Source organism: Typha angustifolia, chromosome 14, assembly GCF_048772165.1.
Source record: "Typha angustifolia cultivar Huaian chromosome 14, ASM4877216v1, whole genome shotgun sequence".
Classification (NCBI taxonomy): Eukaryota; Viridiplantae; Streptophyta; class Magnoliopsida; order Poales; family Typhaceae; genus Typha; species Typha angustifolia.
In genome coordinates, this window is record NC_133252.1 from 4278951 (window position 1) to 4298404 (window position 19454).

The window sequence follows — 19454 nt, forward strand, 5'->3', positions numbered from 1 at the left end:
CACATCTAATTCACTTTAAAATTTTATACGAAACTAGTGGAGTTCTTGACTATTTTAAGTCTACCTCTAAATTTTTGTACACGTCTAATTTACTTTAAAATTTATATACGAAATTATGTGATTTTTAAAACTATCATCTCAGTTAATAATTTTTAAATATATGTTATTAACTAGGTCAACTTCCTATGTGAAAATTTTAAAATTAGTCAAATAATTGCTATTGAAATTTTTTTCCAGCATAGGTTGCAAATTTTTTAAAATTTTAAAATTTTAATATAAGTCAGTGAATAATTATATTTAAAATTATTAATATTTCTTAATAAAAATATATTGTTAGAAAACTTTCGTCGACATATTTATAATAAGACTAAACAATTTCATAAATAATTTTAAATTACTATTTTTTAATTAAATATATCGAAATTATGTTACACGAAACAAAAATAAAAGTTTTAAAATAATATAATATTAGACTCATTTTAAAAATCTTGACGAGACCTATCATCAGTATTATTTTTATTAAAAATTGATTAGTAAAACTAATTATATATTTAATTTAACTAATTAATTTATTTAACAAATAAATAAAGTTAGAATTTAAATTTTTAGATTAAACTTTTGTTGATAAAATTAAAATTTAAAAAATTAAATAGTACTGAAGCTAGACTCCAAATTTAACTAGCTCTAAATTTGGAACCTATTTGAAAATCCAATTGGAGGATTTCAAATTTGATGTCTTGTAGTTCAGTTGAAATGCTCTCAAGATAGCAATTTAAAAATGCACCTAATTTTTGTATATAAATTTTAAAGTGTGCCAAATTTGCAAAATGAAAAATTAAAATTTAGGGAGGGCTAATTTGGTCAAAAACCCACTTGAAGTGTTACAAGGACGCCTCAATCATGGTTTAAAGGATGTTGATGTCCCATTTGGATGGACCACGGTGCATGTCGATGTTAATTCTGATCAGAAACTCGACCGTTGGTGGGGATACTTTGGAATTTTGCATTTGCTCCACTGTGAAACTTCCAACCACGAATAATACAGTACAAAAATGATTAAGGGGTTGGGTGGCTTAATTTAACTCGATTAATGGCTCGGTAGTGTAAAACTTTCGATGAGAAAATTAACTGTAACTCTAGTAGAGTTAGTAGTTACCTTCTTCATGACCAAGGAGGTTATAGGTTCAACTCCAATCCGAAATAATATTATAAAGAAATTGTTTGGTGGTTGGGTGGTTTAGCTCGACTTGATTGATAGCTCGACAGTGTGGTTAGCTTAGAAAAACAGCTCGATAGCGTAGTGGCTTGAAGTAGGTCTCGACGATATTTGGTTCAGAGTAATTGTTCGATAATGCATATGACTTGAAGCCTAGATTAGGTAGTTAAAAGCTCGGTAGAGTCTAAATATCTATATATGTAGGGAGGATTGACTCTTTGCCTAGCTTATATCTAACATGTGGGCTTATGAATGATTAAAAAAAAATTAGTTGTAGATAATGCGAGGGATTCGTCAGTTATCCTTGTAGTGGATAATGGAATCCATTTTGCCTCATTTACCATAATTATTAGAGTTAATTATAGGGCAAATTATAGTTGATTCATAAGTAATTTTGCTTAATTTTAACTTACTATTTTTATATACTTCAAATTAAAGTCCATAAGTCCTGCTGCGTCCAGGCTAAATTATAATTATTAGATTTTCTGTTGAAAATTGAATGAAATATAGGGCCGACATTGAAAGTAAATTTTAGAGATCGAAAGAAGATTGGTTTAGATTTGGAGAAGTTACCATGGAAGAAAATTGGAGGAAGAGGTGATTGACATTGTCATCAGGTGGAAGACAAGAAAAAATAAGGGAGATGAGAAGAAGGAATGAGAGAAGTGTAGTTTAACTTTTTAAAACTTTAGTTGACTTCTCTTTCATTTTTCATTGTTAAATTATTTTTTAAGTAATTTATCGGGTGCATTTGTCCATATCTCTTGGGATGAAGGTAATATTAAGTGACAGTTGAAGAGGTCAAAATATAATTAATACTTTTTATTTATTCTTTTTTATAGTTCTGAAAGATCTCATTATATATAGGATACAAACACACTTTCCAATATCCACGGTAGGCTGCACACAACTGTTTTGGATGAGAAGGAAAAGGAAAAAGAAAAAGAAAAAGAAAAAGAAAGTTTTATCTTGTTTAGATTGAATCTTAACAAAAGAATAGGTAGAAAGAAAGGGAAAAGAAGATCCAAATCATTTGGCACCTGTAAGAAGATGGGAAGATAGGAGATAGAAAACTGGAACAAACATATCACAATGGTCCATAAGTACAGCATCATCATTCAATCCTGTAATCAAGTTTCCAGTCCTCCCGAATTGCAAATTACTTGAAGTTTTATGAGATTAATAATTGGAATTCAGGAATGCAGCTCTACATCCTTTAGCATCTCAAACCAATGAAGTAAACAGAGACCACTAGATCTTCTCGAAAAAAGAAAAACAGAGAACAATAAAATTTCTGAGGTTAAGATGTCAGGCATATAATGATGAAGATACAAAGAAAAAAAAAACATGTTATCAGAAAATAGAAACAACTCTCTCTCTACTTCTTCTTCCCAGCTTTTCCTTCCTTCCTTCTCACTATTTCATCTGCATATTTAACACCCTTTCCCTTGTAAGGTTCAGGAGGTCTCCACTTCCTTATCGCAGCAGCAAACTCACCAATGGAACATTTGTCATAGCCACTCACAGCAATCCTGGTGTTGTCCTCCACCTTAACTTGCAAACCATCTGGGATAGGCATTCTAACTGGATGTGAAAACCCAAGGTTCAATACGAGATCTCTGCCTTCCAACGTCGCACGATATCCGACCCCGACTAGTTGAAGCCGCTTCTCAAATCCTTTGGAGACGCCAACTACCATGTTATCCGTAAGAGTTCTGCGTTAAAAGCAAATATCTTAATCACTACTAAAAACAGATAGAATAAAGCCTTCATCCGTCATTTCAAAAGTTTCTCATAAAATTCATTTTACATGACACTATACAAAGAGTAAAGTGTTGGATGCTGACATACTGTTGTCAGATAAGCTTGATACTTCAAAATCACATCCCAACTGCCAAGAGATGTCCTCTTGGGCAGTATCATGTAATATGTACAAATATTGCCGGCACTTAAGAAGTACCAAGTACCAATATCCAACTATGCATGTGCTAGGGAAGAGTAGGAAGCGTACACAAAATCCACTAGTAAGCTTGTGATGCGAACCGGATCAGATTGGATCTGTGAAACCAAAGCTATTAGATCTGTGATTTCTGAGTCTTTCTGTTATAAAAATATTATAATTTTCGTACATCTAGATCGTCCCAAATCTGATTTGTAACAATAGTATCAAAGCCACTATTCCTCCGTCGTTGGTGAACATGCAATCCAAGACAAATCCGAGGGAGATCACTACCATGAAGGACCAAGAACTCATCTCTATATCGATTAGGTCTTCTTCGGTGCCACCACTACTAGCAACCACTGCTGACGACAAGCCACCAATATAAGCAAAGGCGTTATTCAAAGAACTTTGGATCAATTTGAAGGAGAGCTTGAAGGAGATACAAACTTCCTTCAAGGACTCGGTCGAAGCCTTGATGACAAATATCTTGACCCACCACCACCACCTTACACCGCCATTACCGTTGGCCACCGCGGAACAGCCACCACTTCCACCTTCAAGCAATGACAATGGTGAAACCATGGAGATCATCCCAACCGCAATAAGCACCCTCCTCCAATCACAGCGGAGCCCCTTCCATCCCTACAGACTGAGCCCTTTGCCGTCGCAATGACAAAGCAGCCCCTAACAACGGTCGCGACACCGCCTTCCCTACCTACGATGGAAGCGTGGGCCAAAAACTCTAGCTTTCTATCTGCGACGATCCAGAACTCACTAGCCCAAACCATCATGACTGATCACTTTCTTGGACCTTCTACACCCGAGCTATGGCCTAAATCGCATGCACTAAAACCTTTGCTCAAACCACCGATGGTTAGGATTTGACTCGAGCCACTCGTGGCTAGGGCAAACCATGGCTCAAACAAATAGGCTCTAGAGCAGAACCCACCATGGAGCTTTCTCTACGTGGTAGACAAGAGTCATACAGAGGTCGAGGATATGCCATTTGAGAGCGACAGAAGGTATGAAAATAACTATGGATTCCTTGAGAACAAGATGGTATGAAGCACGGTAGCTTGATATGAACTAGATCATGTTGGATCATATTATGAGGACATTGATTTGATGGATCGAGTCTATTTATTTTTTAGTTAATTCATGTTTATTTGTTATGTAAGCTCTTAAGGACTAGTTAAGTCATGTAAGCTTCAAATGTAAGTCCAATTAAGTTATGTAAGCCTTTAAGGCAAGTCTAATTAAGTCTTATAAACCTCTAATGCAAGTCTAATTAAATCATACAAGTATTTAAGACAAATCCTAGTTTGAGTTATATAAACTTTTAGGGCTAGTCCTAGGACTCATTGTACCCATAGAAAGGTTGGACTTTTTTGTTTGATCATTCATTGAAAAATTAAAAATTATATTTTAGCCTTAGTCCATCTGAGGAGAAAGAAGAGTAGCATAGGAGTAGTCATAAGAGTAAACTAGGAGTAAAAGTAAATTAATATACCATCATCACCTTAATTACCGCATATTTTGTCTTTTCAAACCCTAGCCACCATCTTCCTATATGAGACACTCTACCTTAGGGTCGTCCACCACTACCCTTGGCAGTCACCTTTCGATGACCTCGGCAGCATTGAATAATTACCAATATGTCTAGTTCTGACTTTTTTCATTTTTTTAATTTTATCTTTTTATTTCGACCTCGAAATTACGTGAAATCAAAGCCATTAGATTTGTAATTTTTTAGGCTTTCTCTCATAAAAATATTATAATTTTCTTACCTCTAAATCGTTCCAAATTTGAACGTAAAATTGTTATAGACCGACTAGAATCAATCTGGGAGTGTAGATTTTGATTAGGATGAATGGTGTAGATGGAGATGTTGGAAGGAGGGATGTGGTGGTGGTGGTGGTGGTGGTGATGGTGAGGAAGATGAATGGCAATGATGGTGGTGATGAAGGAAGATTAATTTACTTTAGCTCCCAAGTTATCTTACTCATATTGCTAAGATAAACTCAAAGTTAAAATAATTTCTCAATACTTAGATTAATAAATAAAGAAGCCTAACCCCTCTATTATATAGAGGCTGAGTACAATGAGTTCTATTAGGATTAATCCTAAAGGTTGACATGACTTGAAACTTCTTAAATCCTTTGGAGATGCCAACTACCAAGTCATCCGTAAGGAATCTACGTTAAAAGCAAGTAGAGATGAGAAAGCAAGGAAAAGCAAATAAGAAAAAATGTGTCAAATTCCTGTCCATCAATTCGTAAAGATTACCTATTCAACATATCTTAATCACTAATAAAAACACATAGAATAAAGCCTTTTCAAAAGTTTCTTATAAGATTCATTTACATGGCACTATACAAAGAGGAAAAGTGTTGGATACTGTTGTTACATAAGCCTGATCCTTCAAAATCATGTGCCAACTGCCAAGAGATGTTCTATTGGGCAGTGTCATGTAATATGCTCAAATATTGCCGCCAGTTGAGAAATACCAAGTACTAATATCCAACTACATCGCAGGTGCTGGTGAAGAGCAGAGAGGGTACACAAAATTCCACTAGCAAGCTTGACTGATTAGCAATTCTAGTGAAAGTGCCAAGATTATTTTCAGTAATTCCAAGACCTATTCTTATACAAAATTAAAATGAAGTTCGATGCTTTCCTATTACAGGGATATGTGTAACTTTGATCACAACAGTCAAAGAGATGAACTTTCCATACAAGAGTGTTATATACTTTACGGCGAACCCAGTTAAAATGCAGGGAGGCCAGATGACTAAAAAGCTACTCCCAGAAACAAATGGGACCAGCTGCAAAGCCTTCTCTCCTCTCAACTACTCATAAGAATCCCAGAATTAACTTAGACATATATCATTTTCAAGATGCTAGAAAGAAAGATGAGTTGCTCCGCACAATCAGCCAAATACATGAAATGCTTCACTTAATCTATTGACTAGCCAAACCTATTCTTCTCAGCATTATAGTAGAATATGTAGCTATTTATGGTGTAAATCCCAGAGATTTAACTCTTTTTTTGCCAAGAAAAGGGCATTTGAGCAGTAAAATTTCATAGGAAAACTGAGTCTTTTCCTCTGCAAAGATTTCCTTAACTTAAGTATCACCCATAGGCACCTTGGCTCAACAAAATTAACCAAGAAAAGACCAAAATATTCAAGCATGAGGAGTAACAGTATGCACTGTTCCCTAACAACAACCCTTGATAGACAATCTGCGGAAGACATTACTGAAAATTCAGCATACAAGGCATGACAATAAAGGCAGTTGAATCTTATCAAATGTGGATTTGTTGAGAGTTGAAACTAATATTCACAATGGGATCTTTCTTACACAGAAAAATAGAATTCCTTACTGTGGTTTCTTGTATATAAAGCTATAACTGGGAGGAAAATTGCCCACAAGATTGTGACTTGTTTTAATATAATTATATTATAAATTTATGTTAATAAAAGAAGATGCACAGCCAGCTCAAGCTCTAAGAAAGGAGAATCTCAATGTCTACTGGGTAGAATTATGCTTTGAATTTTGCCTGAGATTCCTAAAACATATCTTCAGTTATGGTTTCTTAAGTACTGGATTGGATGTCATAGAGAACCTTTCTTCTCAGTATTCTTTGAATTATAATATTTTACACTGTATAACAGCTAGAACAAGTAAACCATATGCTATAAAATACAAATAAAATAAAATAAAACCACATACATACATCAAAATCTTATGAAATCTCTGATAATGAGTTTCTTAATTTTTAGTGTTTGTAAATCTAACTAAGAAATTTCTTGATTATCTGAATCTACAGAAACAGCAGAAAAGCATTAAGTGCTGAAAATAAAAATCCTAGATTCATGCCAAAACTAAAGACAATACTGTCATCATGCTACCCAAACCTAAACTACTAGTTCTTTCTGGTAACAATGTTGTGTCTCTTCGGAAGGGTCTAATTAGGCCTTCACAATCCATTGATCTTTCCTTGTAATGGGTTAAGCTGCTTGCAGGATTTACTTTCCCTTCATGCCCTCCTTTATCATCTCTATGATAAGAAGTAGGGGGACTATGATTATACCTTGATATAAATTTAAGGACTGCCATGCCGACACATTGCACTGCTGGCATGGCTAAGTGAGTGCATGTGTGCGTGTGCGCGTGAGAGAGAGAGAGAGAGAGAGAGAGAGAGAGAGAGAGAGAGAGAGAGAGAGAGAGATACTTGTTTTGGAATCTATCCATCTGCACCAGCTTAGAGGTAGGGTGAAACACAAGATGCGGACTGATGAGAAGAGAGGAAGTTGACAGGTGATGGGTTAGCTAATTAGATCCTATTTTTAGTATTGCAGATGCGGATCCTATTATAAGTAAAAAAGGACTCTGCTTTATCATAAAGGGTCATATTTTAGGGGATGTGGATCCTTTAAGTGATAATAAATCCTAACTTATCTTCCTCTATGATCTGAATCCATTTTTAAGTGATCCAGATCATCTTCCTCCCCTCTTCTTCTTCATCCAATGAAGGAAACACACAAAAAATCCCTAGCCATGGCCCTTTCATCTTATCCAACTTCTCTAGATGGCTACCGGAGTTCCTGTCTGCTCTACATCTCCTCCGACATCTCCATGTGACCGCGAAATTCCTGTGCGAGCCCTTTTGACAACAATCCTTGAATCTTAATGAACATTAGGTAACTGATTATTTCTTGATTTAATGAACAATAGGTCAATGAGGTGTTGTTAAAGGTGTTTCTTGAAAGTGGAATGCATTTAATATATTCCTCGCGCAAACTTACGCCAAAACATATATCTAACCAGAGAGAGAAATAAACACCACTAGGAAAATAAAACTCTGTGGATCATGTGTAACTGTAGAAATCTGTCAGCAATGACACAACAAATATTAAAAAACTTAATACAAGGAAAAGATCATAACAATGAATAATGCTAGAGAAACATCAAACAACAAACATAACTATACTTCATGTTGCATAAAGACAGGACCTAATGGAAAAAAAGAAATGAAGAAGTGCTTAAGAAAAAAGAAGTAAAGTTAGTAAGTCTCATTACCAGAAGTCATACCTGAAAAGCCCGTGCATTTGATTTGCTTTCCTGCTATCCACACACTTAGAAACTCTCAGAATACCAGATTCTTCTCGCTCAATTTTCACTTCACGTGGGTAAGTCTGTGAGAGTTCTCCTAGTGGACCCTTAACCTTCAAATCCTGGCCATCCAACGTAATGCTCACATTCGAAGGAACATTGATTGGCATCTTACCAATTCTAGATTCCTTGCACTCTACTGGCTTCCTCAATACCCCAGTTCTACTGGGTGGGATAACATACGAACGAATTGCACTTCTCTCACCAAGAAAGGCAGATTTCAAGTTGCTGATCATCAGAAAAACCAATTATCAAATTTCAAGTTGACCAACTTAGACAACAGAATACCCAAATCTTTCTTATATGAATACCAGTTGATGAAGCATTTTCTTGCACAAGATCAAGAAGATTACAGATACTTCAGCATACAGGGCATAATTGGTGAATTGAAATATCCTAGACCAGTGAAATGGTGAAAATAGAAAAACAGGACTCCATGCTGAACTATTATCACTATATGATGATTGTAAGTTTCCAATTTCTCTTCAAAAGAACCACTGTCATGCTTTCCTCATTAGATTGTTTTCTATAAGTCATTAGAATAAAAAAGCAAAAAACATATAATAACCATGGTGATTGATAGGGATCATGCATCTCATTAAATCTTTATCTGTCCCTTGGTCTGAAAAGATATGAAGTTACTTTGTATAATATGACTCATCAATTTGGAAAACCACAGTCGAAATACTACAATATATGGGAAACTTTGTTAGGAAATACTTGAGATGCAAGTCTGACATCTCAAATAGTTGTCTTATCTAGCTGAAGAAAATTAATGTTTCTTCAGATCTATTGAGAAGGCCATTTCAAAGTTATTACATTTGGTACATGTACAGCTAGACGATGGAATACAGAATCAGCTTTCCTATTCATTATGGAAGAAGTTCATGCCACAACAGGAAGAAGTACAAAACTGAATGCTGTTATAGTTTCAACTGTAGTGATACAGTGTCAATGGTTCACAAAATAATTGAGCATGCCCATCAAGATTAAGATGCACGGTTAACGAGAAGACCTGATTTGGTAACAGGCCTCTAAAATAATATAGAGCAACTTAATTTTCAAATACACAATGCATTTGAAACTTAAGTTTTAAGACCACAGACGACTTCAATATGATTCACAACAAATTTCCAACATCCTGTTACAGAAACTGATACCAAAATAGGACGAGATAACCAAAACGACTTCAGAAAAGTTGTCCTATTTAATGTATGCAACAATTTCGAATTACTCCAACAGAAGAACTTGCATTGTTAATAATAACTTGAAGCATCAAAACTAAAAAATTGACGATAATTTTATGAAATACTGAGCTCAGAAATCACACCGTTCCCCAATAAAGAAAGAAGTACAAATTGAAAAAAAAAAAAGGAACACATAAGAGAAGGAGTATGCACCCAAAGTCATAAATTGTGTAACTTCGCAGAAACCAGGACATAATTTCTCACCGTCGAATTGTCTGAGCCTAAAAAAAGTTTGAAAAAGCAAACTTTTTTTACACACATCCAACAAATAGAAATCGTTTCATCCCCAAACCCATTTCTTCGTAGCACTATTTCTAGATTCTACAAGGCTCCAAGAAGGCGAGCCAACAGTCTCCCAGAACTATCTTCTACCTTCTCATGCCCGCTAAAAATTACTGAACGGCTCTAAGGAAGGACGAAGACCCAAGGAGAAGGAGACGCACCAGGGGTAGTGGAGTGAAGGAGAAAGCAACGCCATCGCGCTCGCGCAGCTCGCAGTGCCCAAGAAAGCAAAAGCCTCTTCTCCTTTCTTCCGCTGCTCTTATCCTCCATTTTATCCTCAGCATTGCCATGACCGGTCCGGATTAGATAGCTTGGGTGGGGCCGAAATCACTCCGGTCCGGACCGGTTCAATTGTGGGTAACTGGGTATAGCCGGTATCGTAGTGCTGTAATGGAGCCGAACGTTAGCTATGAATATGATCAAATGGCTCAGCCTGGCCAAGCCCGGCCCGAACTGAACCAGGCTTAGCCCAGCCTGAATTAGTGATGGCGATGCACATTTGCCGCCTAACACATAATGATATATATTGAAGCCCTAATATATATTATAAGTCGTCTACATAGCCTATAAAGGGCATAATTCCTAGAAAAATAGCTAAAAGAAATTGTTTTGATCCATTCTAAACTGTAGCAGTTGATCAATATGATCCCAAATTATTATAAGCATAATTGAACTAGAGTTGCCATCTATATATTTATATTTATAGAGGCCAACCCGATTAACTAACTTGACTTGACTAGTTGACTCGATTAGAAACCAACTAAAACAAATCATAAATTAATTTATACTGAATCATGCATAGATTCAAACTAATTAAATAAGTAAATAATCAAATTAAACATAATAAGCAAAGGACTCAACTCAACTATCTTAATCTGCCCACCGGCTCAGGCTAACTCAAGCTCGGACTTTGGACCAGTCGGATCATATCATCAACATTTTGGTTCCCTAAAAGAAAATTCGATTCTCTTGTTTCAAAGAGTTCACATATCATTAGCTATTAGAGGAGTTGAATCTCTCCCAAGATTCTAGTCCAGTTTACAGAGCTTACAATAGGATAGGATTGTCGCTATTTCGGCCAATACCTTTAGCCGCCTCCAATCTAGGGCAAAAGTTTGTACCTAGCTTCACAAAGAGGAATGATAATTCTTACTTCATTTGTCTTGGTTTCAAATTCCTGAATAATGTTGGCAAAACTAATTCTTTGAATTGAATCTTTTTATTCATTTTCCTTAAAATATAGCATATGTAAGCCATTCAGCCGTATGCAAAACATATGCTCAACATTATGCATCAAAGCTTTAAAAACTTAAAACCACCCCTATTAAAATATGCACAAGAAAGTAAATTACATCTCATTTGGCTATATGATTAAAGGCAGTTGATAAGTGATATGTTTTTCTATTTCAGAAATTGTAACTAAATATAGGGTAATATGGTCGAGATAAAGAACTATAACAACTCATTTTTATCATCTTCTATCACATTTTTAACATATGATAAGAAATAAGTTCGTTATTAATAGTTATTGAATACATTTAGTTATTACCATCTATGTTTATAGTGTGCATCACCCAACTATCTTAAGGACATATTAGGTGACCCATATTTAAACCAGTTATGGTCCATATCTATCTAGGAAGTCTTTAATTTGCGCATCGTTCATAATAAATAAATTTCAGCATAATTGTAACACTCGTCACTAAATATGTGCCCCTTATGCTGGTCAATATTTCAACATAATATACAAGCAAAAAGCCTACATTTTCGTAAATAATACATACAAAAAGTCCAAAGTATATATCCATAACAAAATAAGATAAAGCCCACGTAAGAACTATAAGCCATTTAGCTTAATTTACATGAATAAGATAAGAATAAGAATAAGAATTAGAATAAGAAGAATTAGAATAATGAAACACATCATTATCATGATTTACGTGCCAACACATACGTTCATGCTCAATAAATATGCGTAGAAATCATGATATGAAAAATCTTACTGAACAGCAAAATAAATTACCATACATGACGTGCAATAATAAAAATAAGGAAAACACATACATATGCATGCTATGAATGTGATGATGTTATAAGGTAAGATATTTCTATACTACTCCTAGACTATAGAAGTTTCACTTGCCTAAACTGCTTTCCTAATACTAGCTGCAACTACGCTACAAGATCATCCTCATAGGGTATAGAGTCCACCTCAATAAGAAAAGTAAATAAAAAATATGAGCACAAAATTCCTATCACTAATTAGTTAAATAATCTTACTAACGCTCACTACAAGCTTGGATAGGTCCATCTCGTAATTCCTACCTTTATTAATCAGGTAGAGCTGTCATGGCTGTACCAAGGCCTACCGCGCTATTAAATGTAATAATGAAATTCTCATCAAATTATCGTCCAAATCACTATTATTAAATTTACGGAAGATCGCATAGACAATATTCAATTAATAAGCTTCGTCAAATAATACAACATGCTTAATATCATCTTCCTATATCGATCTATACTAATTCTCCGATAGGAGCAAGTAATATAAATACACCCAAACCACCGACTAATTTGATAAAATTGATTTAAATCAAAACTATAATTACAATGCTAAACTCCAACTAAAGCTAGTTCCTATTAAGCGTTATTTGCAATGGCACTCTCAGGCCATTATCTAATCCATTAAAATTTATTTATTAGCTAATTAAAATATTGAAGCTATTGTTTGCTAAAAGAATGAGTAATGTTTACGGCTTAAGTTGACATGGATAAATAAGTGGAAAGATTAGAGTAACTTAAATTAAAAATAAAAAGTTTTAAATCTATTTGAGGCAGCATAAGGCCTAAGGCAACGGGCTAAGTTGCAATTACCCAAAAACCACAAGTCAACCCACCAAAGCCCCCAATCCATAGAAAAAGCCCTTTGGGTTGGGCCACAGCCCAACTGACAAGAACATGAGCATGGCAACCCAACCCACAACCACACCATGGGTTGGGCTACACCCAGCCCGAACCCACCACCAACTTAAGTTGCGTTATAGTTCAACCCAATGAAACCATAAGGTTGGGTCATAGCCCAACCTAAGCCCGAGTTAAGCTAGCCAGCCTAGCTCAACACCCATATCACACTATCTCCTTCCTCTCACCCACAACAAACCCACCAAGAGGAAGGAGGTGGTTGCCAGCATGCCCCACCGCCGATGGCTAAGGCCGGTGCACCAGCTGACACCCACGATGGGTACAACACCCGAGGTGCTACTCGATCGGAGGCTAAGCAAGGAGCCCTTGGCAGGTTGTGGGCTCTACAATGGGGGAGGGGGGGTGTCATCGATGGTCCCGGCCAGTGACCCCCAACCAACAGGCAACGCACCCAGCTCACATGAGGTGGCACATGACTAGCTGAGGCAGCCCACGCTAAGGGCGGCGACTACGGGGAAGAGTCACTCGACGATCCTGACCATGCCAACATCAAAGAACAATGTCGAAAGCTTCGTCTCACGAAAAGAGAGACTTCCAACTAGCTAGGGGAAGGAGATGGCATCGGTAGAGGCCGGATCCACCAAAGGTAGCTGGCGAGAAGAGACCACTTGGTGTGGCCTCTCCCCAAGGCAAGAAGAGCCCATGAAGGGCACCAACCATGAGGGCTTCACGAGGTGAAGCTCCTAGGACCGGCGCGGCAGCGACCCAAGGTTGTCGACTGGCCAATCAACCGATGAGAATTAAGATGGGGGAAAAATGCAACTAAGATAAACTAACTAGTATCGGTTAAGGAGGACTCATCGGGAGTTGTTTTGCCGTAGTGGCAGCAACAAGTTCGGCGTCGAGCTAGGCCAACGAGATGCTAAAGAGGGAAACTGTTGCGGGGAGGGAGGGAAAGAAGGAAGAAGAGAGAAAAAGAAAAAAAAGAAATGGAGGGGAAGAAAAAATCACGCGAGCTTGATATTTTTTTTTTTTTGGAATGTTACAATAATACTATCTCTCTGGCAAGATCTCTCAACTTTTAATAGTTCAATGATTTTTATTTTTCAACTATCTTACAATAGTCTTAAGACTATAATTTGATTTCCTATGTTCCATTCTATAATCTCAAGTATATTTACTTTAACCACTATAGACTTGAAGTCTTAAAACATTTAGTACCCATTATATATAAGTTAGTTAGGTTGTTTTTTTCGTAAATTTATTTTTGCATTGACTTAACATCCTATTCAAGATTATCGTTTAGCTTATCTACCTATTTATTTGACCCAAGTAACAATAATAATCTATATAACACTACAACTAGAAATAAATCATGTTAAGTTCCTAATTTGAAATGATTTTGTATCTTCATGGTAATGCATGTTGTTTGATCCTACATCATTGTTTCCATATGATCGTTACTTTATTTGTCTCATTCTTTAGATATTTATACCTAAAATCTTCTTATGCTGCGCATATTTGCAGTACAGTTTAATTCATTATTTCTTTTATGTAGCCTATTTTTTTCATTTATGACTTGTTTTAAGATTCTTAGTTGAAGGTTCTTTTCTCTCCATGCTTAATCTTTTCAATATCCTATATAATCAATTTAATTATTGTTATAAAAATGTATTATCTTTAACCTCTTCGGCAACACTATTAGTTATTGTTACTCTTTACAATAACTCAAAACACAAGTAAAGATGACTCATATATTAATTGTTTCAGAGATATACATACAGTCTGAACCCCAACATTTTTGCTTGCATGTGATAATTACTCTACTTATCTCATTTTTTAGATATGTATATTCATAAGTTTCTCAAATAAACTTTCTGAAAAATTCTAGGGCAACCCTAATCTCAACTATATAATCTTTAACGAATAAACTTAATAAAAATAATAAAAGCTAAAAAGTAAGCAACGCAAAGACGCACGATTTATGTGTAAAACCCCAAACTAGGGTAAAAACTACGAATCATTTTTATTAGAATCAAATCAACAACTAATCAAAATTAAGTACAAGAACCACTTATAAATTACCCGCTGAAACTCACAGCTATATCTGAAGATCTCTTGTTCACTAGTCTCCACGATGAGTTGCTTCTAGTGGATGATTACACCGATCTCTTTAATCCTTGAGATCAAGCAAATCTTGTCTTAGTAACCTCGAGACAAGATGCACAATGTTGCAACAGTCACGAACAATCTTTGAACGCTCAAAACATGTAGCTTCTTGATCAAAAAAGAACTTCCACTTAAATCTTTGCCAAAGCTTCAATTCCCATTCTTCAATCACCTCCAATCTTCTAAACTTTAAAGACTTATATAGATTTCTAAAGATAGATGAGAAATCTAGTTTAAGTCAGTTCAGAATTGATTAACTTCGTTACGGCATTCAAACGCATAAAGAGTCGTTCGAACACATGAAAAGTCGTTCGAACACACATAGCAGAAATAATCTAAACAATCAAGGCTATTCGAACGCCTATTATTTTCTTCTATCTTGAGCAAATGAGTACAAATGTATCTAGGCCGTTCGAACGCTTGTTAAAGCCCACTGCTCTTAGGAAAATGCTCATTCGAACACATCTAGGGTTGTCTAAATGCCAATTAAGTGTTGCTCCTCTCGAGATTTTGTGTTCGAACATCTCCAAAAGGCGTTCAAATGCCTGAACACTCTAACACTGTATCAGTGACTTTAAACTAATTTATTGTATCATGCTCTTTACAAAAATCAACATAAATAAAATAGGGTTTTGTTCACTTAATTGCGGAATGCTCTTTACATTGTTAAGCTTATATCACGATGCAATACTAGAGTTTTTATGGAGCAACACAGTAGCCTCATATGGAAATTCTGTTACGAACACCAGTAACTTGAATTATCATGAATGCTAATATGCTATAATTGAGGAATTAATAGCTTGTTGGCTGCCAAATAACCATTTTAGAGTTGAGCATCTCATTCTTTTGCTCACATATGATAATAATCACTGAATTCCCAATTGTGAAAGTATTTATATGAATTATTTAGTTCTAGTCATGTGGATATGATAAAGCCATCAAAGCATATATATTTCTAAGACTATTTTGATAGGAGGGCAGCATAGTTATTAGTCGCATCACATTGTGGAGGGCTTTTAAGAAGATCAATCTAAACATAGTATTAGAATTATTAGTTATTTTCTTACTTTCATTTTATATATAACTATTACACTATGTTTATTTTTCTTGCTAGCTTGCTGAAAGAAAAACAAGAGACATTACAAGACAATAAAAGTGCACACCTGAAGAATGGCATGGAAGGGTAAAATAAAAAGCAATTAAGAAGGTAATATGTATGTATAAATAAATATAGTGTTAGTATAATCTTCCTTTAACTTATTTGTCTATGCTGCACATACAGGGAGAGATAAAGAAAGAAAGTGGACTCAATTGTTGCTCAACAATTGTATAAAAAAAAAATTAAGTATATCCTCATAGGACATGAGGACTTAATGAATAAAATTATTAAGCTCCAAATTGAAAGGAAAATCCTTACCGAGAATATTGTAGATCTCTCAAGGCTAAATCTACATCTATAGGTGCACACCAGCAATCATACCTTAATCATCCATTATGCTGGACCATCATCGGCTAAATCATCTAAGAAGTCAACAGAGTTAGATGTAAATGTAATGGCTAGTGTTATGCTGCTTGATCTATCAACAAGATGGACAATAATGGTAAACATGTTCAGTTATCAAAATTGATTGAAAACTATCTAATATTTAAAATAATGGTCAGTTGAAGCTGAGGTTTATATATGTTTCAAGAGAGACTATTTTTAGAGAAGCCAATAACCATATATAGAAGACCCATGATAAGAACGAACATCCTTTTCAATATCTAGATCAGTTGTAGGAAAGCAGTCCGCGCAATCAAGGGAAAATATTCACCAGATATTCTCTCGTAAAATTTTGAAAGCAGAGGTAGTCATTCTGTAACTTTCTGATCTACGTTTTTGGTATTTATGCTCTTCGTAGATTTGGACTGCAACTGGGACGAAAATACGCAAGAGTGGGAGTGATAGTGGTGGTGACGAGTGGAGGTGATGATAAGGTTAGGGATGATAGTGGAGATGATGATGGATAGTTTATGGAGTTTAGGGGATAAGGGTGAAGAGGGAGAAGTGGCCGAGATCCAAAGAAGGAGGGAGGACTCGACAGGCGAGGGAGGTTAGAAGAACACCGATATTGAGATTGTGCATGGCTAGGGCTTGAAGGAAAGGGAAGGGAGATTAGGTAAAGAGGATAGAAGGAGATAGAAATCAAGATTCATTCATCACAATATTTTTGGTTGCCACCCACACCTTAAGAGGCTAACCAAACAAGTTAAAAATGATAATAATTAACCCTAGAAATAGTGGATTCTCGCTGCTCGCATTTGAACGAGTCAACCGCTTTCGAATGTACAAATTGCGTTATTTGTCGATGCGAACATATGCAGGTGTTCGCACGTAGGCATTTGAATGTGGCTGAACACACAATTTGTATTATCTATCGATGTGAATACCTACATGCGTTTGCAAGGGCGTTCGAACACGCCCCTTCCCGCATTCGAACACGACATACAAAAATCTTATTTTTTCTGAAATAAATAACTTATACAATAAGAAAAGACTCCAATAGGGTGCATTAGCCCACCACGCTTCCCCCATCTTGTCCTCAAGGTGCAAAGTCGGGGAAACACTCCAAGATGTTTGTCTCTAGCTCTCATGTCGCCTCGCTAGATGGCTTGCAAAGCTACTCGACTAGGACATCTATCTCCAATCTGGTACTATGATGTCGTCGGCGCCTCGCAAGTAGATGAACCAGCTCCACAACCGTTGTCTCCTTCAATGGCTTGGGTAGAACTGATCCCACGACCTGGTGATCTCCAATCCATTCCCTCAGCAATGAAACATAAAAGACCGGGTGTACTCTCGACCCCTCGGGTAGCTCTAAACAATATGCAACTAGACCAATACGCTCTAACATCCAAAACAGACCGAAGTAGCAATGTGCTAATTTCTGGTTTCGTATCAGATGCAAGGTCACTTGTCAGTACGATTGCACCCTCACAAACATTCAACTGCCGATGTCGAACTCCTACTCCCGATGGCTGCGATTATAAACTTGCTTTATACAGTTTTGAGCAAGTTTAAGATGGGTACACAACCTTCTCAATGTGGCATCTCTATCCATCAATGCCAAGTCCACATCCGTTTGATCGCAAGATGCAACAGGGTCATAGGGGCGTAATATCGGAGTCATGCACCCATACACCATCTCGAACAAAGTCATGCCAATATTGCTGTGGTGGGCGATGTTACTGATACAACTTACTGGAGTCTTTTTTTACTGTACTAGTTATTTATTTAAAAAAGATAAGATTTATGTGTGTCGCGTTCGAACGCGGGAGAGGACGTATTCGAATGCTTGTAGGCTTTCACAACGACAGAGAACACAAATTATGCATTCAAAACGTGCTTGGCCAAACATCCACATGCGAACGCCTACATATATTTGCATCGACAGAGAACACAATTTGTGTGTTCGAACACGAGTAGCGAGAATTCACTGTTTCTAGGGTTAATAATTATTATTTTTGGCTTGTTTAGTTAGCTTCTTAAGGTGTGGATGGCAACCAAAAATATTATGATGAATGAATCTTGATTTTTATCTCCTTCTATCCTCTCTACCCTAATCTCCCTTCCCCTTCCTTCAAGCCTTAGTCGTGTGCCATCTCGACGTCGATGTTCTTCTAACCTCCCTTGTATGTCGAGTCCTCTCTCCTTCTTGAAATCTCGGCCACTTTCCCCTTCATCCTTATTTCTTAAACTTCATAAACCATCCACCTCATCTCCACCGTCATCCCTAACCTTATTATTACCTCCACCCGTCACTACTATCATCACCCCCACTCTTGCATATTTTCGTCCCAATTTTTGTCTGAATTTGAGAAGGGTGTAAATACCAAAAATACAGATTAGGAAGTTACGGATCTATTACCTCTGATTTTGTAATTTTCTAACTATGAGAGAATATCTGATGAATATTTTCTCTTAATTGCATGAGCTATTTTTCTGCAACTGATTCGAACTAGATATTGAAGAAACATTTCATTCTTATCAACCAACAGGAAAAAAATAAAAAAGCTGACTAGGGAAAGCACACGGTATAAAATATGAACTGAGTGATCACTAATATTATTGATTATATCTTAGTCGCATGTATATTACCGAGGAAGAGCATAATATCATTAATTATGTGTTATAAATTAAATACCTTCCTCGTTATGTTTTATATGAAAATATTTTGAGCTGAACTAATAATCTTAGCATTAGACCTTACTCGTTCTATTTTATTGCATGAAACAAGACCTCATGTGCACTGTTCATATAGCCCAAAACATACCTATTTTTTTAAGAAAACACTTTGAGCTCGACCAATAATTTTATCAATCACCGTACTTCTATTATTCAAAATAAGGCTGTTGATTTTTAATCTTACTCGATTAAATTTAATAAAAAATCTAGCAGTTTTACTTTAGTTATAAGTATAAGGACTGGATTAAAACTTTTTAAAGTATAAAATAGTAA

At 36.1% G+C, this 19454-nt stretch overlaps 1 protein-coding gene across 1 annotated transcript; it reads right to left on the bottom strand.

Moving 5' to 3' along the window:
• Window positions 1–2368: 2368 nt before the first annotated feature.
• Window positions 2369–10147, bottom strand: LOC140776490 (large ribosomal subunit protein uL6c). Its single transcript, XM_073120214.1, has 3 exons — window positions 10027–10147; window positions 8256–8564; window positions 2369–2931 (listed from the first exon to the last, which is right to left on the bottom strand). The coding sequence occupies exons 1-3, from the start codon at window positions 10059–10061 to the stop codon at window positions 2595–2597; spliced, it is 681 nt and encodes a 226-aa protein (XP_072976315.1). The 5' UTR covers window positions 10062–10147; the 3' UTR covers window positions 2369–2594.
• Window positions 10148–19454: the final 9307 nt, after the last annotated feature.